Genomic DNA, 22185 nt, shown 5'->3' on the forward strand with positions numbered 1-22185 from the left:
AGGGTGTAGGACCTGAGGCAGCTGGAGGCCCCTGTGCATGCAGCTGATGCCGGAGAGGGCATGTGTCCAAGGTTAAGAACTCGTTGAGGGGCAGTGTCTGGAGAACAGAGCTTCCCCTTCTTCTCTTGGCTGCCATTTCCCCAGCGTCTGCTGGACTGAGTGCACCAGGGATTTTCTTACCCCTCCCCACATTCTGGTGAAGAAGGTGGTGTTATCCCGTTTCACGGAGGAAACAACTGAGGGTCAGAGTGGTACAGGGCACACAGTAACCTCAACGCCATGGCAGGGTCCCAGGCCTCCAAAACACCCCCATGCTGCCCCTGCACTCCCTGGCAGCCCATCTGGGGTTTTGTTTGAATGTGTACAGATCTCGCTACCGTTGTGACTTTTGCAAACCCCACAGTGCTCAGAGATCTGAAAAAGGGCACTGGGGGGCAAAGGCACAGCTTCCAGTGTCTGCCCCAGCCCAGCTCCCTCCTCCAGCATCTCCCTGGGCTACCCCAAGGTGTGGGCAGTCTGGATTCCTCCAGGCTCTCCAGACGGCCCCTAACGTTCACCATCCAAGGGTGCTGTAGCTCAGACCTGGGACAAGACCTAGTTCTAGAGCTGGTGAGGCCTGGCTGAGTCTGCAGCAGGAGGCACTGGTTGCAAGGTGGGGGGCCCATGCCCTGTCTGAAGGGGCAGCCCATGCTCACCTCAGGCCACTTGCCCTGGGAATGTGGGCCCACACTTTTAAATATTGGCAACCGATCTGCAATTTTTAAAGCACCTCTAGGGGCCACATTTGATCCACAGAAAGCCAGATGTGACTTCAGCCGTAGTGTGTGTAGGACATCCTCAACACACAGCTCAGTGAGCCCTGCCAGGCGCCAGCCCCCACAGTATTGCTGTGTCCCACACACATGCTGCTGTTTTACATTATTCACTGCCTCGATAGCTTTGAGTCCCTTTCTGCCAAAGTCATTGGCCAACCTTGGAAGTCATGAGAGTCTCATGCAGGGTCACAGCCAAGCTCTGAGGCTGGCCTTGAGCCCAGTGCTCCCAACCCCCCAGGCTGCGGCTGGACAGGACAGGAGACAAGGAGGCCGAGGCCTGGGGCGATGGCCCCGACAGGCATGTTGGTCCAAGGAAGGAACCCCCAGGAGACAACTCGGGCAGCGGTACCCCTAGCGTGCGGCATAGGTCCTCCCTGGGGTGTGCAAGAGGATTCGAGATGGTGTGCAAACAAGCTGAGGAAGAGTGTTGCTAGTCTTGTGTCTGCTTTCACCTGCACTCTGTGGAGACAAAGGATACTGAGTTTCCAATTACGGTAACCTATAACGTGTTCTGACTGAATTAATGAGTTGATTTAAAGAAATACTCATTAGGTAAAAAAGGTGGTAGCAAAAGTAGTGACGTAGAAAAGAGGTTTGGGAAACCCTGGCTGGGTCATCCAGGAGTTTTGATGGTGACGAGGGACTCGGGTGGCCTTTACAGGGCAGGTGAAGTTTATAGCAGAGAGAGAAGGAGTGCGGATGAGACAGAAAGCAGGGTGCTCAGTCCCTTCTGCACACGTCCCCACGAATGAATGAGCCATCATGCACGTCCGCCAGTCCCCTGCCGCCCCCAGCCCACTTCTCTTCCCCCAGCCCCGTAAGCAGCTGCGTGCACGACCTGGTGACCGCTGAGACTGGCAGGAGGGGCTGTATGATGGCACGTGGCACCATGATTTCAGAGGCCAGCAGGCTCTGTGGGGGCAGTGGGCAGAGGCCAGGCCATGGGTGCTCTTTCTGCAGCTGTCCACGCTTCCCTGACAGCAGGAGAAGCAGGCCCAGCCCAGAGCGTCGTACACTGCTGTCTCCATGAGGGCATGAGCGCCTGGCCCTGGCGGCCGCAGGTGGCCCAGTGCCTCTCCTAGGCACCCGTTCTCCTTCCCCGACTCTGGACCTTGTCCTGGGGCCATGGGAACTCTGGGTGGTTTGGTTCAGATGTGGTTCCACCTAGGAAAGAGGCAGCAGCTCTGACCCTTCCTCCGCACGCATGCTTGACTTTGCCTTGGATAAAAATGCCTCTGTGTCCTGGCAATTCTCACTGGAATTGAAGAAAATCACTGGAAGAAAAGAAAGTAAAAATCCTCTTCAAAGTGACTGAAAGGAAGGTCCTGTGTGGCCAGACATGTGACCGTGTCTCTCCCAGCTGAGGAAACCAAAGGCCAGGCTGGCATTTGAGACGGTCACTGGTCTCTCCTTGTTTCATCTCCAGGGTGGGAGAGGAAGGCAGTTTTGAATCACTTCTGCTGGGTCCAGGGCTTGGTCCAGGCTAGATGGGGCCCAGCTGCACTACTGAAACCCCCTCTGTCGGCTGAGTGGGGCGGAGAGGAAGCCCCTGCTCAGTGCTGCCTTTCCACTGTCCGCATGGTGAGGACCAGGGTCCTCGTTCCGCAGACGTGGCTGCCCACCACCGCCTGCCTGTTCAGGGGCCCTGGCTGTCCTGCTTGTAGGACTCGTCCACACAGGGCCTTTCCAGAGGCTTGTAGGACTCGTCCACACAGCACAGAGGACTCCCTGGAAAAGGTGGCCTTGGCTGGCCTTTTCCAGCTGCAGGGTTGGGAGAGGCACTGAGCTAACTATCTGGACCTGAAGAAGGTCAGGGGCAGAGACCTGGGGGCTCAAGTAAGGTGTGTGGGTCAGGTTGCTGGGAGGTAAGTGGAAATGCGGTAGATCTGGGAGGGAGGAGGCTCTGGATCAGCCCAGCCTAAGAGGACAGAGGCCCACCCAACTACTCCCCCAGTACCTGGGCTCCCCTAAAACTGCACAAAACTAATTTGAGTGGACACTCCCACATTCTCCCCTCCCTGTTCTGCTCAGCACTAGAAATTGCTAGCACTGGGGGTCTCGGGGGCAATGAGCAAAGCCCTGGTCCTTTGTCTTAGGTAGAATTCCTCTATGCTCCCCCCCTCATCTGGAGCCCCGTCAAAGCCTCAGTGGGACCCAGCAGTCCCAGCCCCTGCACCACATCCATCAGTCTGACCCACTGGGCAGACGGTCAGCATCTTGGGTGGCTTTCTGCCAGGTCTAGAAGCCTGCTGCTTTCCCAGCTCCTGCTGCCCATGCTTGGGCCTGGCCACCCTCAGGGGCTTAGCCACAGTCCACCCACCCACATGTGGGGTGGTGGTCATACTCCCTGGAGTTGGGGGATAAGTTCACAGTGACCTTTGATGGAGACAGCCAGAGGGGTCATTGTCCCCGAGAAGGGATCTGGGAGAGGATGTCATTGACCCCTTGTTTCCACAGCTCTCTCCCCTGCCTTGTTACAATGCATTTATTCACTCCATCATTCATTCATTCATTCATAATCCACTGAGGCCCACGTCAACCCCCGTGGCTTCTTGTGGCCGGCCCTTCCAGGCTTCTCACTCTCCCCGTGCCACCACACCAGCTTTAAGTCACTTCCTCCCAAGCTCCAGCCTCTTCCCTTCTCCGGGCCTTTGCACATGCCATTCCCTCTGCCCACAGCGCTGTCCCCTTTCCTTCCCATGGCTTCCTTGTGTACCTTCTTCAGGTCAGCTTAAAACACCACCCAAAGGCCCCCTCCTCATCTGTGTCAGTCAGTACCTCACAGTCCTTGCACTCAAGACACCCTGCTCTTTCTTTCCAGGCATGTGAGAGGTGCACTGTTGCCAAATGGTGAGAACACACATTCTCAAGCCCAAGCCGGTCAGAAATCCAGCTCCACCACTTTCTTAGCTGTGTGTTCTTGGGAAGATGGCTTCACCTCTCTGGGCCTCAGTTTCCTCATTTCTAAGTTGGGAGAAATGATAGCACTTCCTCATAGGGTTGCTGTGGCTAAAGGGCCTAATGCAAGAGCACGTTTAGATGAGAACGTATACCTAGCAGAGCCATAGCACTTGTTAACTTCTGATGTCATGGTCTGTTCACCCAGTAATTACTGGGTGTAAGCCCAATGAGGCTAGGGACCGAATCAGCGTGCTTGGGTAAAGGTTGAGTAAATGCATGTGCTGGACCCTGCTCGGGCCTGGGGCTGGGTGGTGAGTGCCTTACAGTCCCACCTCTCAAGGAACTCACAGCCCAGGGAGAAAGCTTTGCAAAGGCAAGCACGCAAATGCAGACAGTGGGCCTTTCCAGAGGCGTCCAGAGGAGCAGCCCTCACGGCTTAGCTAGAGAAGGCAACAGGGTGGTACAGGGCAGGGTGCATCGGGTGGGCACCAGGAGTGTAGCTGAAGCTAGAGACTGCAGTCTGCCCTGGGGCCCTGGGGCTGGCAGGCCGGGCCCAAGCGCCTAGAATTCATCCAGAGGCGAGAGGGGCCAGCAGAAACACCCGCCATGGGCTCACTTCTTTCCAGTAAGGGACAGTGTGGCCTGGGCCTCCCTGGTACAGTCTGTCACAACCCAGACCTCTCCTCACTGACCACATGTTCTCACATGGTGTGGCTAGCATGTCTGGCAGAGGGAGGCCAGCCCTGCCCTCTTTGGGTGCCCATGCCCTTTAGGCAGGTGCTCTCTGAAAAACCCAGTCTAGACGACAAAGTAGAAAAGGGTGGGGGGTGGGGGCTGGGGAGGGTATCCGGTCTGCTTTTCTGATATAAGGCAGAGGATCCCCCAGGCTGACGATCTTCAGGACCTCCCCAGTCCACCTGACACCCCCCCTTTTCTGTATTGTGGGGTCAGAACCCTCAGGAGCCTATGAGTCTATCATGCACAGCAGGACCCATCCCAGGGCAGGTGGCACCAAGAAGACAATCAGCTTGAGCTGCTACTTAAAGGACAAATCAGCTAGGCAGAGAGACTAGGGAAGGCCTTCCGGGTAGGGGCCAGTGGAGCTGGGGACAGAGGCCATTCGCCGTGTCCATTGACTGAGTCAGAGTCATGGAAAGAGGGGCAGGAGAGATGGGCCATTGGGGAGGAGCTACATGCTGGGGTCATTTATAACCTGGTCTGCAGAGGGAGCACAGGGGCTTGGGTGGCAAGGGGGCTTAGTACCACCCGATGATTGATAGTTGTCCAACAAGGAGATGAAGGGCATCGAACCTCCCATGCAGCCTCCACCATCTGCTCCTCCCTGGCACCCTCCCAGCTGTCTGGGACACAAATACTCCGTTCAGCCCCAGTTGCCAGACGATGAGCCAGCCCAGAGAGCTCATGCAGCCATCCTGAGCCACACAGTGGTCAGTGGCAAAGCCATCCTTCTGGGGAGGGCCCACCCTGGGCACTTGGGAACTCACCCCACCCTCCCGGAAGGGGTTGGCTGCCTGATCACAGGAGGCCCCCGCTTATAAACATGGTCCAGTTACAGGAACACTGAGAGGGCTTTTGGTTTTCATTCGACACAGTGATTTCACGGACCCACCCTGACCGGGAGCGTGCTATGGTTGACCTCAGGAGAGGGGAGTGTTGGATTCACTCCAAGAGCCCCATCTCCCACTGACTGTCTGACATGGTCGAAGCCGAGCCTTGGGCCTGGTGCTTGGTTGGGCTAAGTCCCTCCTCAGAATCTAGAGCCCAGTTGATCCGACCTGGGGTGGCTGAGAGCTGGCAGAGCAACCAGGGACACCGCACAGGGTGCCTGAAGTACGAGCCACTGGCCTGGAATGACAGCCGCCAGTGTTTGGGGAGGGCTCACCATGTGCAGGGCAGGCACGGGGTCCGTACTTCACCGTAGCATCTCACTGCTATGACGAGCTCGGCCAGCACCCTGAATCCAGAGGCCCATGAGGACGCAGAGCCACCACCGTTTGCCTTTGTTAGCAGGGCCACCAGAGAGGAGAGAAAGCCAGGCGTTTCTGGAGCTCCTCCTACGTGCCATGACCCTCCTCTTGCATTAATCCACGATCGACCATGTGCAATAGGGACTGTGCCCATTTTACAGATGAGAGAGAAGGCGAACTGCCTACCTTGAGGGCAAGCACATAGTGTGCTCGTGATCAGGCCTCGGCCCATGCCGATCTGATCCCACCCACTTTTCCACGTTGTTGGCCTGCTGCTCAAACAGCCAAAGCTGGGAGTCAGATGGGTAGGGTGGCCCAATGTGGGGGCACAAGCGAGATGCTGAACATCCAGATTTTAGTTCTGGAGGCAGGGGAGCCGGGCACAATAGGTGTACTGCCCCCAAATAACTGCATTTTAAAATAGAAGACAGTGGGCCTAAATTTTCTTTGTGTCCTCACAGCTACCCATGTCTTGTGAGAGTGAAAATGTGGGGTGGGGGCTCTCCTGCCTCCTCAGAGAACTCAGATATGATTTATATTGCTTTGGCAATTCAAGGTCTTGATTAAGACAGATGGGTGGGGCTTGTTCAGTGCAGGGGCCTGAGTCTCTGCCCGGTGAAAGCGGGATGGGCCATTCCAAGCTCAGGTGTGTAGATGGGGTGAGTGTGTGGAGGCCTGTAGCTTGCCCTTGTTCCTTCTCCCACTTCCCCTTGTTCTGTGGAGGAGGTGCAGTAGGTCTCATACCTACCACAGGGAGGGCACAGGAAGAGAAGGAGGGACGGTCTAGAATCAAGCACTGCGGAGCCCATGGCACAGGTATGTGTGTGCATGTGGAAAACTGCCGCCAGGCGGGGGCCGGAGGTGAGGGGCCCGCAGCCTCTGTGGGGGTTTTGATTTGATTTCACCCCTAGGTGAGGGGTGGCCGTGGACAGGAGTGGCAAGATTGGCATGGTGGCCCAGAGACTTCCTGGTTGCTCATTTCAGACACAGAGAGGCCTCTGGGACCTTTTCCTCCCTTGGCTCTACATTTGAGGTTGTTGGAAGGGTTAGAACTTTGACCACCAGAGAAGCAAGAGTGGCATGTGAAAACCTCTGTCCGATTCAGAAACCTGACCAGAATGTTCGTTCATTTGGCTCCAGTGCCTAGAGAGACAGCTGGCCCCTGTCAGTAAAGCACTAGAGCTCCCTGCCCTTCTGCCAAGCACCGTCACACCGATGCCCGACATTTTCATGGGCTTGAGCGGCCTGTCCCCCACTGGGATATAAGCTGTGCCTGGCCCAGGAGCCAGTGCAGCACTTGACACAGGGTAGGCACTCCGTAAATATGACCGAGTAAATGAGTGAGCAGACTGCGTACCTTGGGCAAACGCCTGAACTTAGTTTGATCTCTGAAGACAGTGGCCGCTGATGTGCTCATTGCTTCTGAAAGGCCAGAAGTGAGGTCATCTTCAGCCCCTAGCAGTGGCGATCTCACGGCACCAGCTTCCTCCCTCTGCCCAAGAGGCAGAAGAGCCCCCACCCCTCCTGGGTTGGCATGGCCTCCCCAGATGACACTCAAAAGTGCCTCCAACCTTGAGATGCTAGGCCATATGCCTGCTGCCCTGCAGCCCTGCCCAGCCGTGTGCCGCAACCAGCCTGGCTGTGGGCTTTGTGCAGAGCCGGGCAAGGTAATGGAGGCCCCCTCACTCTCTGAGTGGCCGGGCCATTCTGTTCATCTTTCACTCCCCAGCCACACTGGTGACCACACCTGTGCCCTCCTGACTATCTGTTGGAGGGTGACACGGGACACTGCAGGCACCTGGCCCAGGCTCACTCTCTACAGGGCCCCAAGTGCCCCTGGCTGGTGTGGGGGCGCCGTGATCCAAGAAGGGGGTGGTGAGTCCAGCCTCTCTGCCCAGGGCTCTGCCAGTGTTCACCATCTCCTGGTCCGCTGGGTTTCTCTTGGCCTGTCAGGTCTGTGGAGGACAGGGGCCTCCTCTGAGCCAACCTCAGGCCACCTCAGCCCCTGCCGTTACATCCACATAGGAGCACGCGTGTGGCAGACGAGCATCCGTATGCATGGAGCCGTGTGTGACAGCTCACTCCTCAGCACCAAGAGCGCAGGCATCTGATGTTTAAGGCACCTACAGACTTCATTTGAAAAGAACAAAGCAGAAGAAGGCATTGTTTCCGGGGCTGGGAAAGGCAGGCATGCATCCGCAGGGCCCCTTCCCATGCCCGGCTCTTTCTGGGCGTCTGAGCCACATCTGCTCCCTGCTCCCTGCCTCTCTGAGGGGCTGTTCCCCACTCCCTGCTAGAGCAGGGGCTTGTTTGGCCCATTTCACAGACATGGAAACTGAGATTTATGGGGCCATCTCCCAAGTACCCTGCATGCAGAGCCCAGAGCTCCTGACCCAGTGACCTTCCTATGGCTGGCTGTGGCACCTGGCCACGCCTGGGAAATGGGCCATGATGACAGCTGTTCTGGGATACATATGCTGCACTTCCCAGACAGGAACCCCTCATGTGTTCCTGGCATAGAGACACCCATGGAAACCAGCTCAGCTCCGTCGGCACTGTGCCCAACCCTGGGCCAGTCCTCCCTGGGCCCCATGCAGCCCCGGCTCCTGAGGGTGGAGGAACACCCAGTTAGAGGTACCCCAAGCCAAAGCCTGTATATGCGTCCAGACTCAGGCGAGGGGCGGCCTCCCATATGTAACATAACCCCCACCAGGCCATGACGAAGGATCTGAGCGCTGGGGCCACCAAGTGATTAAATCCTGCCCAGGGCAGAGCCAGAGACAGTGTTTGGAAAAAAGAGAACACATGGCAGCGGACAAGGGTCTGCACCAGCCCTTCGGCAGCTGCATGGGATAGCACAGAGCCAGAGAAGAGTTTCCCATCCCCGTAATGCCTACAGAGAGCCCCCGGGCTGGTAGTGATGGCCAGTGATCCAGAGGCAGTTATGGTATAAAATGCAGGGAGGAGAAGGACCAGGACAAGGTGAGAAGAAGGCAGTGATGCCAGTTGCAGGAACCTATTCTGTGCCAGGCCCTGCATGGGGCATTGGGGACCCACGCAGTCATGCGGGCATGAAGGTGGAAGTGGTGGAAGCCGGCCCAGGTCCTGGTGCCTGGTATACGCAGCAGACAGATGTCAGCTGGCTACTGCATATGTGCAGTAAGGGTCCCGCCGGCCTCAGAGGGCATGCTGGGTGTTGGCAGGCCTGGTGGGTGGGTCAGCCCCATGCACACACCAGCCTCTGTGGGCCTGAGAGCCACCAGCCAAGCCTGGGACCTACCCATGAGGGGATGTGCGTGTGCTCACAGCTCCGTGCGTCTGTGTGGAAGGGTGGGCACCCCAGCTGCAGTCTTCACAGGTCAGGGAGGAGGTAAACCATCGGACCCCTGGCTGTCAAATCAAGAGTGTGGATAGGGACCCCTGAAGCTCCCCACCCGCCCTTCCCTGTCAGCTGCAGAGGACAGCCAGCCCCGGCGCCTGCCCGCCGCCTCTCCCTCCACTCTGGAAACGGGGCTGATACAGTAATCAGGACGCTGCATATGGCCCCTGGAAGATGACTGCTCCCCGGGCCTTTGTTCGCCTTCATTATTCTGGATGAGGTTTTTTTCCCCAAGTCATAAAAATGACATTTTTAATATGTGGAATTTTTTTTTAAAGAAAAGCAATATGAAGAAGACTTTTATTGTCAATAAGCTCTACCTTTTAAACCAGTTATCTTAGTTTCTGCTCTAGGTATTTTAATTGAAGATTAACTGCTGTTAAAGAGTGTACACATTTAGGGAGTGAGTGTTTGGAGTATTAAAATTCAGCTCCCTTGGTGGCAGGGACAGTCTCCTTGGGGGCCACCAGGAACCGTGCCCCTCCCCCACGGCTGGCCTCAAAGGGCCGTCTGTGGGTGGGGGGGGGGGCACCTGCACGAGGGGTGAATCCTGGCCTCTGCGTGGAGGGGCAGACTGGGGAGAGTCCAGGAGCAGCCGTTGGTCTCCAGGAGGCTGTTCCTGCTGTAGGCCTTACTCCTGTCATCCCTCATCCTGACTGAGGAGGACACCAACACTCAGAGTGGGGCAGTAAGGCCACATGGTATGGTGTTCAGACCTGGGCCATGGGCTCAGAGCTCTGCCTCTGCGAACCATCCCCCGCCCTCCCCTGCCTGCCCGCTCTCACTGAGGCCTGTGTCTAGGAAAGCTCCTTGCCTTGGTCACTGCCCTGTGATGATTACCTAAGAATGACTCTGTGGCCATTGTGTTCTGGGAGCTAAACAGAACCCACCAAAGGAATGGATCCCACGCTCCAGGGGTCTCTCGGTCCAGAGGCGTGTGTGTGTGTGCTCACGTGTGCAAGCTTGTGCGTATGTGTGCATGCATATGTGTGTGTACATCATTGCAAAGTCGTGTTCACCATCGGTACCGGCAGAAAGGTGGCGTCCTGCAGTGCCGTCTGAAAGAAGGGAGACCCCTTTTCTCCAGCTCTCTGGAAAAGGACTTGGGATCCAGGTACTAATGAGGATGTATGATCACTCGTTTGCCACTAGCTGTGGGACCTTGGGTGAGTCATTTCGGATCCCTGGGCCTCAGTTTCTTGGAACAATGGAGAGGATACTGTTCCCTCTTTGCACAGGTTGAGGCATAGAAAAGTGCTTTTCTGATCCTTCCCTGGCCAGACACTGTGCCAGGCTCTGGGATCTAATCTCTGTCCTCAGAGAGTCACAGTCAGGGAAATGAGCTCATGTACACCCATGACAGACGTCATGTGGGGGCAGGCCCAGTGCCTGAGGTTGCCTGATGGGCACCAGCATGTGCTGCCACAGAGTCTGAAGCTAGATCTCAAGTTTGAGCTCAGCCTACCGCATCTTTGCTGTGTGACGCTGGGCTCGTACTGGCTCTCTCTGTGCCTCTGTACCCGTGTGTATAGATGGAGTCAGCACCCAGGGAACAGTTGAGGAATGGACAAGCAGTGTGTATAGAAGCACTCTGAATAGGGCCTGGCACGTAATAAAGGCACAGTGAAAGCTAGCTAAGCTTACCATTGCTGTTCTTTTCATGATTATTGAGAACTGGCTCGTGCCCGTCCTTGGGGCAATTTAGGCTAGGCCTGCCTCACACAAGATGGTCTTTCTACTTCAGACCCCCTCTCTGCCATTTATGCCGCCCTCAGAGTCTGTCAGGGCAGTGGCCAAGTTCCAGCGGTGCCCCCAATGGAACCCAGAACAGAAAGGCACGTGAGGCATCATCCCCGGAAGTCTCTGGAAATAAGGTCCCCACCTGGCCCAGCCCCCATTGCCCCAGCCTGGGAGGTGCCAGGTGAGAGGTGCCCGCCGCCCAAGTCATAGTGGTCCCCAGTCTCGCCAACGCCCTTGCCTTTTGCCATCTCCTCCCCACCTGCCATGGCAGTAGCCTCAGCCCCCTATGCCACGCCCCCCGCCCATGGCATTGCCATCCCTGCTGCTTTGTTCCCAGTGAGAAGCAGCAGGGCCCTGGGGTGGCCAGGCCCATGGCTAGACTCAGGCCTGCAGCAGGCAGACAGCTTTGTAAAGCCACAGGCTTGAACGCAAAGTGCCACTCCCCATTTACCAGCTGTGTGACCTTGGGCAGTCACTTCCCCTGCCTAGAAAGTGACTTATAGGATGTCTAGAAGCTTGAATGAGATGCTGTCTGAACCCACCGGGCTGGGTGGTGTGTTGAGGAAGACACTAGCTAAGCAGTGTCTTATGACAGTGGTGGCAGAGGTAGAGGCAGATGACCTAGCCAGTCCCCTGCCCAGCCACTGACCTGTGAAGCCTGCCTCACCCGTTTCCCCACTAGAGACTTTGTCAAACCTCAGCCTAGAGGGCCAGCCAGAAGGAGTCTCTGTGGATACTAGTGTCCAGGCTCCCCTTCCGGAAACTGCCATTCAGAGGCAGCTCAGCTCCATCCCCAGGTTGCAGTCACCAGAGCCCCCCCGCCCCCGCCACCACCACGTGCATGTTTGGCACACCCCCTCATGGAGCACTTGGCCCATTCCCTCTGAACAGTCAGGTCCCCACCCCCATGGTTATACCACCTGTGCTGTTGGGGAGCATAAGCCTAGGGGTTGGGACCAGGGTCCAGGTCCCCCGGGTGCTAAGGCGCAGGCCTCTAGATCTGGGCAGACGTGGCGTGTTGGGAAGGAAAGAGCCAGTGCATTCCTGCCTCCTCTAGCAGCCCAGCTGGCAGTTGGCCAACCTCTTGCTCCCCAAGCCTCCTGCACATTGACAGGGCCTGACTTGGCTGCCCAGCAGTGGGAGGGTGATTAGGAGCCAGACGGACAGGTGGGTGAGCTCTGACCTCTGGGGGATGTCATGGTCACCCTTGGGAAAGAGCCAGCTGTTGGGGCCCAGCCCACTGGTAGATGAGGCAGAGTGCAGGCGGGCTTAGGTCACCAGTAGCACCCCTTCCTGGAGCTGCCGGCCACTGCTGTACGCTGCACCTTGTCTCTTGAGGACACAGGGTCTGGACGGCTGTGGTCTTCTTGGAGGATAGAGGCCTGGAAGGCATCATAGAAAGCCGAGCCAAGATGCTAAGCCTTTTGCTGAGAAACCAAAGGAGTGAGGTTTGCCAGGTAGACAAGTGTTGTGGGTCACCCCAAGATAAGAGAGCACCAGTACAGAGCCAGGGCAGGGTGAGTGGGAAGCCCTATGGCGGGGTGAGTGTTGGGACCCTGTGCAGACGTGAGTGGTGAAGTCCTGTGAATGGGTGGGGGGCTGTGTAGGGATGAGTGGTGGAGGTGAGAACACATGGGGTCTGCAGGAGGTAGTTTGGGAGAAGCTGAGCTAGAGGAATTTGGACACTTGCCTAAGGAATGGCTGAAGATTTTGAGCTGGGAGGGATGATGAGGTTTTTGTGCTGGAAAGATCTCTCCGGCAGGAGACCCAGGAGCAGACCAGAAGAAGGCACATGGCAGCTCATGCCAGGAGGCCAGCACCCGAGGCACCAGTGGCAGCAACCTGCTCCTGCAGGGTCTGGGGGAACCCTGAGGGATGGGCCCTCATGGAGTACAAGGCCAGCCACCAGGGATGCCAGGCAGGCTCCCCACTCGGGGCTGTGCAGACTTAGCAGGGGTCTGAGCCCTGCCTGAGCTTCCAGACTGACCTGGGTGGGATGGAGAGTCCCGGGCTGTCGGGACGAGCCTCAGTGAGCACCCGCACAGCCACTTCAGGGGCATGCGGCCCCGCCCCAGGTGAGCAGGTATCCTGCTGGCGCTGGGCCACCCCTGGGAAGAACAGGTAGTGCAGTGTTGGGTGTTGGGTGGTTCAGAACGCCCCCAGCCCCACAGCAGCTGCCCCCTCACGGTCCCCCTGTGTGACAGCAAACTTTCCTCCACCTGGGCTGCCCTTCTAATAATGGAGCCTCCGATTCTTGAGGCCAAGTCATTTCCTTTTTCAAAATGGTTTTGTTTTTGCCTTACAACAAAACCCTTCCTTCCACATAATGCGCTGTTTTTCCCTCCCCACGCACCCCAATCTCCAGAGGCTTGGCTACATTGTACTTTCAATTTACACGGTGCGGGAAAGATTTGTGCAAAGGGTCCTTTTTTGTTTTTGAAGAATTCATCATCGCTGCTAAGAAGCTTATTATAAATTAAAGGAGGAATTAGGCAACATTAAGACATCAAAATGGGGGTGCGGGCGCCCGTTGCCTCGCCTCCACCCAATCAAAGGGGCCGCGAGGAGCCCATCGAGTGCGCTCCAGAGCCTCAGAAAGAGCGCGCTTCCAATGAAGGGCCTGTTCCGTCGCCTGCCTCCCCAATTCCCTTTGTTGCTTGGCCAGCGGAGTACATGTCTGATAAAAACTTAATCACCTTATCTTTTTAAAGCAAATTGCATCTTTGTTTACATACAGGATCCATGGCAGGAAGAGAAAGGAGAGAAAACCAGGCAGCTTTCCCAGCCCCAGCCAGCACGTTAACGGCTTGCACTCCCCGGGATAAATGCGAAAAACCAGGGCTGACAGAGAGACAGTGAGAGGGTTCCATGGTCGCCAGCACCTCTCACAGATGAGGTCAGGGGCCTCCGCAAAGGGAGCCAGCTGACTGGTGTCCCCAAGGGCTGCCCTGCCAGCCATTCTCGCCTCTCCACTCACAGCGCTCCCACTGTCTCCTGGCGCCGGTCAGGCTCTCCCATCATGCTCGGCCCTCCGAGTACCAGCTCGCCTCTGGGCCTTGCGCTAAAAACCACGTTGCCTGTCCTCCTTGGGCCTCTCCTCTCCCCTGGCACTGTCAGAGCCAAGCTTGTACAGGGCCCACACTGCCCTGGGCCACTGGCCTACCCTTGAAGGATCAGGGTTCAAATCTCTGCCCCACCACCAACTACTGTGGGGCCATGGGCAAGTCCTTGAAGTCAGCGTCCCTGCAGGATGGGCCAGCCACAACAGCCCTGTACAATCAGACGTGACGGGGCCCTGTGTCAGGGCCACTTCTGCCTTGGCTGTGTCTGCCTCCCGTTTCTGCCCCCCTCAGTCTCCTCCCAGCCAAACTGACCTCCAGCCTCCTCCCCAGCGGTCCATCCTGCACAGGCTGCCACATTAGCCACATCAGAGGTCTCCTCAGGCACCGTGCCACCCATACCTCCTGTGACCACCTGTGACCTGTACGAGGCAACTTCATTAACAGGGCAGGCAGGCAGAGACCCCTCTTTCTTCAGGTGACATTTGACACTGCAGCCCACTGGGTAATGGTGCAGCCATGCTGCTTGAGAGACCTCCACCTCGCTGACAGAGGTCCCCTCCTTTGGGCAGCCTCTCCTGCTCACAGGTCGAGCATCCAGTCTAGACTCAGGGACTGGCTGGCTTCGAGGCCCTCCACGGCCATCCATCCCGGCCACCCCATATGTCAGCCCAGCCCAGCTGCCAGGCATGTCCCTCTGAGCTCCCCAGCCCATCCGTCATCACCAGGATACTGACCCCAAAAAGGGCCTCCCGCCCCTTGCCCCAGCTCTCTCTCTGCCCTGTCATTTCGGCTCTTTCCAAAGCTGCTTGTTCCAGGAGGGGAAACTGAAGTGGCTGGAGTTGGCTGCAGCCCCGTGGGGCCACCGAGGGGGCCCGTGACCCCAAGCTGCTTGCAAGGGCTCAGTTCCCACTGGGGGGTGCAAGCCGCCCACCAGCGTGGAGGCCCCTCTTCCAGTCTGGCCCCCAACATGAAAGTGACGCCAGCAATTGGAGGCAATTTGCCGGCCTTTGATGGCCATGTCAGGGCGGCACCCGCGGCCAGGGCTTGGGAAACAGTTGTGCTTCCCGCATTCTTCCCTGATTACCCCTGGCCCAAGCCAAGACCCAGCAGCCTCCACCCCACTGTGCCTTTGTGTGGGGCTGGCGCTCGGTGAGAAAGGCCAGCGCGGCCCTGGGAGAGTGTCCCCGAGGAAAGCCACGGCGAGCAACGTCACCCCGGGGTCATGCCGGCCCACCCCCACCGCATCCCGGCCCGGGTTTGTTGGGGAATGGAGCAGGGCAGCCCAGCTCCAAGAATCCTGAGGTTTGGGGAAAGGGAGCCAGAGATGTGTGCCGAGGCCCTCTGGAGTAATGGCCGCCGTGTGAACACGCGTAGCTCATTTTACTCTGTGCACACCCCGCCAGGTAGGGCACCGGGCTCCAGGTCGCAGGGGGCAGGGGGCCCTGCCATCTGAGCCTGGGCGTCTCCTTGGGCCGCCAGTTTGCAGACAGGTATTTCCTCGTCCCAGAAGCACGGGCTCTGTGGGAACGTGTCTCTTACTTCTGCTGCCCTACCCACCTGGGGGAGACCGCTCCTTCCCTTCGCCTTCACCCAGCGAAGCTCCCTGAGCCTGCCTGCCAGGCCCTGTGCCCAGCACTACAGGGCAGTCCCCCACCTTCCCCTTACAGGCCACCAGGGAGAGGGATGCAAAAAGCAAAAATCATGCCAAGCAGGGTTTCAGGAGGGATCCCGCTCGGCCTAAGCAGGTGAGGGAAAGCCTTCCCCGGAGACAGTGGCAAAGCAGGCATTAGCCAGACAGGAAAGGCAGGGAAGAGCATTCCAGACACGGAACTAGTTGGAGGCCCTGCTTGATGTCTCCTGACTAGAGAGTCAGAGAATGGGAGTGGGAGGAAGCAGAGGGTGAGGGGCTGAGGGAGGCACATGCTGGATGACCCAGGGTCTTGGGTGCCAAGTAAAAGATAGACTTTATCCTGTTGGTGGAACCAAGTCCAGAACTCGACATGGGCCTTCGACCAATTCCTCCACAGTTGGGGGCAGGACGAGGGAGGAGGTCCTGCTGGGGGAGAGCCCCAGAGGCCTCCTACACCAGGACAGGACAGCAAGGGCGAGAAGCAGGGAGCGGGCCCTTGGGAGGTTGTGGAAGGCGATGCCCTAGGCCCGTGCCTCCCAGTTATTACTCTTGACGGAGCAGCAGCGTCAGAAACCAAGAACTGCTAGCAGCCATGGAGGAGCCATGAACATGGCCTGAGGTTGTGCTCAGCCCACCCTTCAGCAGGCAGAGCCGGATTGCTGCAGAGATGACCCCACTGGCCTGGAGACGGCAGTGCGCTTCCTGGCCCACGGCAGCTCTGAGAGCCTTAACCAGGGCGTGGAGGCAGACCCGGCCCGGGGTGACAGCCCCTCCCCACCCTCCCCTTCCTCCCCTGCCCACCCCCCTGGAGCCCTCTGACCCTCCCCACTGCCTTCCCGTGTGCCCATGCATTCAGCACCCAGACTGCACTGGGCAGCACTCTGCTTCCTCTGGGCTCAGGCCTGGATGCAGGAGGTCATGCTGGTAGTCCTGGTAGACGGCCCCGTGAGCACCCAAGCTCACAGGAGAAACCTTGGGGAGCAGAGGGGCGCCTGGGGGGCTCAGTCGGTTAAGCATCTGCCTCAACTCAGATCATGATGTCAGGGTCCTGGGATCAAGCCCCACATCTCGCTAGTGAAGGCTACTTCTCCCTCTGCTCCTCCCCTGGCTCCTGCTCCCGCGCTCGTGCGCTCTCTCTCTCAAATAAATAAAACCTTAAAAAAGAAAGAGAGAGAGAGAAAGAAAAAAAGAGGAAAGAAAGAAAGAAAGAAAGAAAGAAAGAAAGAAAGAAAGAGAAGGAAGGAAGGAAGGAAGGAAGGAAGGAAGGAAGGAAGGGGCAGAGGAAAGCAGATGGAAGAAGAAAGTGTTGCCTGTAACTCACTCCTGATCTCTGACAGCCTAGTGGATGGTCTAGTCTAGTCTTTTCTTCCTGCAAGTTAGAGCAGAACTCTTCCAACAATTTCTATTCCTGTGGGGGTTTTTTCCAATTAACTGGTAAATTTGTCTCTGTGTAACTTTAAACTCTTCTCAGGTGTCACTTCATCTCCCAGAATATTTTGCCACAGCGCACGCACGCCACTCCTATCCTGACTGCCCTCCTGAGGGTCTCAGCACCCCTGTAACTTCACAGGCCACATGCCCAGACCTTGGCACCAGGTCGCCTTACTGAGCCCAGCTCCGCCTCTCCAGATCTGTGTGACCTGGGGCCAGTTACTGACCTGGGCCTCAGTGTCTGCCACACTGTGCTGTGAGGGTTAAGTGCCTGCGCGCCTGGGGACATCTGTGCGTACAAATCTCGGGTTCCTTATTAGGACCGAATGCGTAGAATGGGCTGCTGGGTCCACGCGGTGATCATTGCGGGAGCTTCGTAGCCGGTGCTTATTCCTTGCTAGTGTTCTTTGAGCCGTGCGTAGAGACAAAATCCCTGCCATGGTAGACCTTGTATTTTAGCAGGGGCAAAGGACAGACATCAGAATGAGGAACTCACAGCAGTATGTCGGAAGGTGATAATAGCTATTGGAAAAACTAGAGCTGGGTAGGAGGGGTCGGGGCAGCCGGGGTGAAAGTGGTCAGGAAGGTCTCACCGGGAGGTGACATTTGCACAGCGATTAGGAGGTAGACCTGGGAGCCAGTGGAACTCCTGGGGTGGATCTTCCAGCGGAGGAACCAGCAAATGCCAGGGCCCCAAGGTGGGAATGCACCTGGTGTGTTGGGGTGAGGGGAACGAACGGTTCAGATGCAATATGGGCCAGGTCTCGTGGCAGGAGCAAAAGCCAGGAGCTCCAAGCATGCTCCCCATGTCAGGGGCCATCCCAGGAGGGGTGACATAGCTGCCCGACCTATGTGGCCTACCAGGGGGTGCTTCAGAGGGAGGTCCCTAAGAGAGGATGGCAGCTCTGCGAGAGCAGGAAGGTCCTGCTTGCCTCTGTGTCCCCGGGGCCCACACAAAGTGTCAGGAGCCCTGGTGGACGCCAGGCAGGTGGACAGTTGGCATTTGGCCACCTCCCTCACCACTCTGAGCCCCCCAAGGTCTCTGGGACCCTCCCTCGTTTGGGCGCCCGAAGAGCCTGGCACACAGGGTGCAGTATACGGACGTGGTAAGCTGTGGTCTCCCTGCAGCCCCACCAGCATGCAGCCACACATCCTCGTCCGTCTTGAGCATCACGCTCATTCCCCCCCACCCCAGGACTTGGCACTCAGACTCCCTTTGCCTGCAGACCCTTGCCCAGGGTCTCCGTGCACCCAGTCCCTGTCACCTGGCCCCCGTTCAGAGCTCTTCCTGCCCTGGGCACGTACGACCTGGCCGCCCTCCCCTCCTGGTGACACAGCAGTTTTGCTTCCTTGATCGCCTTGGTGGCTATCTGGATTATCTTGCTGGCTTGTTTCCTCTCTGCCCCTTCTCAGACTCATAAAGTCCAGGGGGGCCAGGCCCTGGCCTGTGTGGTCACCACCATTGTCTTCAGTCCTGGAGCACTGTGTGAATGTTTTCCGGAGGAAGATGCAGGGCCAGGTTGGGAGAAGCTCGGCGTGGGCAGCAGCTTCAACCCCTGACATCCTGAGCTGCCCTTCACTTCCCTCCATTGGCTATCTGGCCAAGGGGGAGAAAGGCCAGCGTAAAACAGAGCGGCTCCTAGGGACATTTGCTCCAAATCAACAGCTTCACCTGTTGGTGAGGCTTTTTGGGTATTGTGTCCAGGCCACCCCCAAATGGAGCAGGAAAATGAGCCTGACCATCTTGAACAATTAAATGGCCAAGTATTCACCAGTGCCCAAGAGATTTTCTGGGTCTGCCTGCTTTGGGCAGTGTGAGGTATGCACTGTGTGTAATGAGAGCCAGTGCAGGCGAGATGGGCCGCCGATTGGGCCACACCTGTCTCCCCGGCCCGGCGTAGACGCCGGGGAGCCCCGCGCCTCTTCAGCCGTCAGACCTCCTGGCACCGGAGGGAGACAGGCTGCCCGTGCCATTTGTCAGGGTCTGGTGCCAGCCACCTTCTCTGTTTGCAGAAGGAAGGCTGGGGCTTGAATTCGGGGAGGCAGATACCTGCAGGCCTGGCGCTAGCCTGGGGGCCTGGCCTGGGGCCATTCCCACGCCCCATCCCAGAGGTGTGCTGACCGGCTGGGTGTCGGGCCTGTGATCAGACACTCTGCTGCCCGGCCAGAGCACAGCTCCCCTTGGTACAGGTCCACAGGTACAGAGCCCCATTCACATCAGCCGCGAGTCCCGGCCTTCCTGCGGGGTGCAGGCTTCAAGAGGCCAGCAGTCTCACCTCTGCCTGTGGAAGGGAGACTGAGTCCTTCTTAGAGGAGGCAGAGCTATCCCTGGCAGACTCTCCAGTGTCCCTTAAAGCAGCCTGCTGGTCACCTTGCTAAACATCCAGGATACTCTCAAGGCCTCTATTCCCCTGCAGGACCATTTTCAGGAGTCCGCCAAAGGCAGACCCCACCAAGTGATGGGCTGGGGAGCAATAACCTGCATTTGCCAACAGGTGCAAGCCCGGAGTTCAAACCCTCACTCTTCCTAACTCACCGTGGGGCCTGGAGTGAGTCCGTGCCCTCCTTGGGGCTCCATTTTCTCATCTGTAAGATGAAGGGGTTGCTTCAGCAAACATGCATGAGTGCTTGGTCTAAGCAGAATAATCCACACACCCGTGCTGTCCCGGGCCCCCCACCTGGTTGAGACATGATGAGCGAAGGTCCTCCTGGCACTGAAGCTTGACACCAGAGCGTCACATCTGGCTTCTCAGGGAGACCGCTAACACCCAGCCAATATTGGGGCAAAGGAAGATGCCCTTCAGGTGTTGGCAGACAGATCAGGGTGCAGCAGGGCATGCAGGGAAGGGAGCCCTCTGCCTGGTGCCTACGCCCAACTTCCTGCCAGTTTTGGACTCAACCTCTTGGTCCACTGGCCAATACAGCCCCTCTGTGCATATTAGAAGGAAGTGGGAGGACACAGTCCTGCCAGGACCCCTCTTGGCAAGCACAGTGTGGGCTGGGCTCCACCTCACTTGCCCTTTGCCAGGAATGAAGGCTGTGTACCCAGTTCTCTCAGTAGTCGCTCCCGGAGCTGCCGCCCACTGGGCCTCCTTGCCCCATGCAAGTCTCATGGCACCCCCTCCACTCACCCCTGCCACAGCCCTTCCCGCTTGCTCCAGCCAGGTTCCCTCAGCAGGGCTGTGAGCAGCCTGTTCCAGAGTGCTCTGCTTGTACAGAGCTGGTCTGAGGCCTGGCCACAGCCTTGGGGGAGCCGGAGCCTCCCTGCCTATGCTCAAAGCAGCCGAGCGCTCACCCTGGCCAGCGGCCCACAAAGATGCTGCACCGTGCTGCTACCAGGCAGTTTCCTCATAAAGACAAGCCCCAGAGAAGGCCTGGTGTTCAAAGGTCGCAGCCTAGTGCTCAAAGATGAGCAAGACTTCTTCCATTGGCAAGACAGGGAAGGGCATTCCAGGCAGAGGGAACAGCCTATGCAAAGGCTCATAAGTGTGACTGCAGGGAGCCCAGGAATGGTCACATGTTCCTCAAGGTGGCAGGGAATGCACAAAAGCAGTGGGTGAAGGGGCTAGAAGAGTTGGGGTTGGCCTTAGGGTGTTAGCAGGAAACTGATTTCCACTCAATCATTTGTCTGGAGAGGGTGAATATGAAGTCTATACACTGTACATAGTGGCGGGAGTGAACAGAGGGCAGTTGTTTAAAGGAGCCAGTAAGATGTGATGGAAACCAGTGGGGGCCGCTCTCTCCCCTGCATGGGGGTAGAGGGACAGCCCAGGGAGAAGGATCCCCAACAGGAGTTCCGGCCTTAGGGAACAGGAATCAACATCCCGGCTGCTCTCTTCTCCCACCCTCTCATCTGCTGGGGCTCCCATTGGCTGAACCCAACCAGAAGCCAGAGGGCACAGGAGCCCATATGCTGTCTCCCAGGCACACAGAGGAGCAGAGAGTGGATCCAGGGGCAGTGGGAGAACACCGAGCCCAGGGAGCCTCAAAATCAAGAACCCCTCACCCCAGGCCCGGTGCTAAGTCCCGGTAACAAGTCTGACAAGTTGCAGTGTATGTGTTTTAGCATGAGTGTTCTGGGAAACAACAGGACCATTTACAGCAGGAGGACATGGCCACCAAGTGTGGGGCTGATCCATACAGAAGCCTGAGTGCAGAGTGGATGGGTGAGCAGGGGACTGGGAGACGGAGGTGGGGAGCCCTGCTGAGCTCCAAGCTGGACAGGCCCATGACATGGACTAGCACAGTGGGGGAGGGGGTGGAATGTAGGGATTTAGGTGGCAGAGTGGACCCTAGGCCTCAGGGGCCCGTTGTCTGGGGAAGGAGGCAGAAGGGGGTGAGGCCAGGTAGCACTGGAGTCCTAGCTCGGCCTCGGAGAGTGCGAGGGTGCCACTGAGTTGGGGGAAGGAGACTCGGAGACGGGCCAGGACGAGTGGCTGCCTGTCCGGGGTGGTAAGCGGCAGGCTAGGGAGTGGCGGAGTAACAGGCTGTCCCACTGTGCCTTGCAGGTGGCCTCAGCCCCGAGTCCAAGAAGATCCTGACGCCCACCCTCAAGAAGCGGGGCCGGGCTGGCCGAGGGGAAGCAGCCAAGCCGGAAGAGGGGGCCGAACGGCCCGAGCCTGCGCAGCATGTGGCCCTCAGCCTGTCTTTCAAGCGTTACGTCTTTGACACCCACAAGCGCATGGTCCAGTCCCCCTGAGTGTTCAGTGACCTTGCCCAGGCCCCAGGCTGGGCTGCAACGCCGAGTGTCCGACCAGATGTGCCTCGACCTCCTTTAGTATGTCCGTCCCCACGACCCTGTAGACACAGGCCCCAGGCCCGGTGCTAAGGCCCGGTGACAAGTCTGAGGGGCTGTGGCGGCAGTGGCACCAGGGCTGGGGCCCGGAGGGTCTATCCCGGCGCCTCCCCACCGACTGGGGGCCAGTGTTCCCCAGGCTGCCCCGCCAGCAGCCGTGAGAAGGCCTGTCCACGCCCTGCCCCAGGTGGCCCGGCACTTGACAGCTGCAAATAAACGTCCCGTGATGTCTGCCCACTCTGCTGGTCTCTGTGATTTCACCAGGAGGGCCCCTCATGCCTCTTCCCAAGGGCAATCTCAAGGGGTTCAGCAGGGTTCCCACCCAGAGAAGAGCTCGAGGGACCCGACCTCAGAGCCCAGTGGGAGTGGGCTGAGGAGTCCACAGGGTGTCAGGCCAGGCCAGGTGGCCCCTGGGGTCTCCTGGACCTTGAGGGACATGGGGGG

At 58.0% G+C, this 22185-nt stretch overlaps 1 protein-coding gene across 3 annotated transcripts in view; it reads left to right on the plus strand.

Annotated features, from left to right (window-relative positions):
- The window catches only part of EEFSEC (eukaryotic elongation factor, selenocysteine-tRNA specific), a 249804-nt gene extending 227826 nt beyond the window's left edge, over nucleotides 1-21978 (plus strand). For 2 of the 3 annotated variants that reach the window (XM_040628368.1, XM_040628371.1), the window contains one exon: nucleotides 21455-21978. In XM_040628368.1, the coding sequence (XP_040484302.1) occupies nucleotides 21455-21645 (191 nt within the window). In that variant the 3' untranslated portion in view covers nucleotides 21646-21978. The remainder of the gene's footprint in view (nucleotides 1-21454) is intronic. The other variant, XM_040628370.1, reaches the window with a different exon arrangement.
- Nucleotides 21979-22185: the final 207 nt, after the last annotated feature.

The sequence above is a fragment of the Ursus maritimus genome, unplaced genomic scaffold (assembly GCF_017311325.1).
Source record: "Ursus maritimus isolate PB19 unplaced genomic scaffold, ASM1731132v1 scaffold_14, whole genome shotgun sequence".
NCBI classification, from domain to species: Eukaryota; Metazoa; Chordata; class Mammalia; order Carnivora; family Ursidae; genus Ursus; species Ursus maritimus.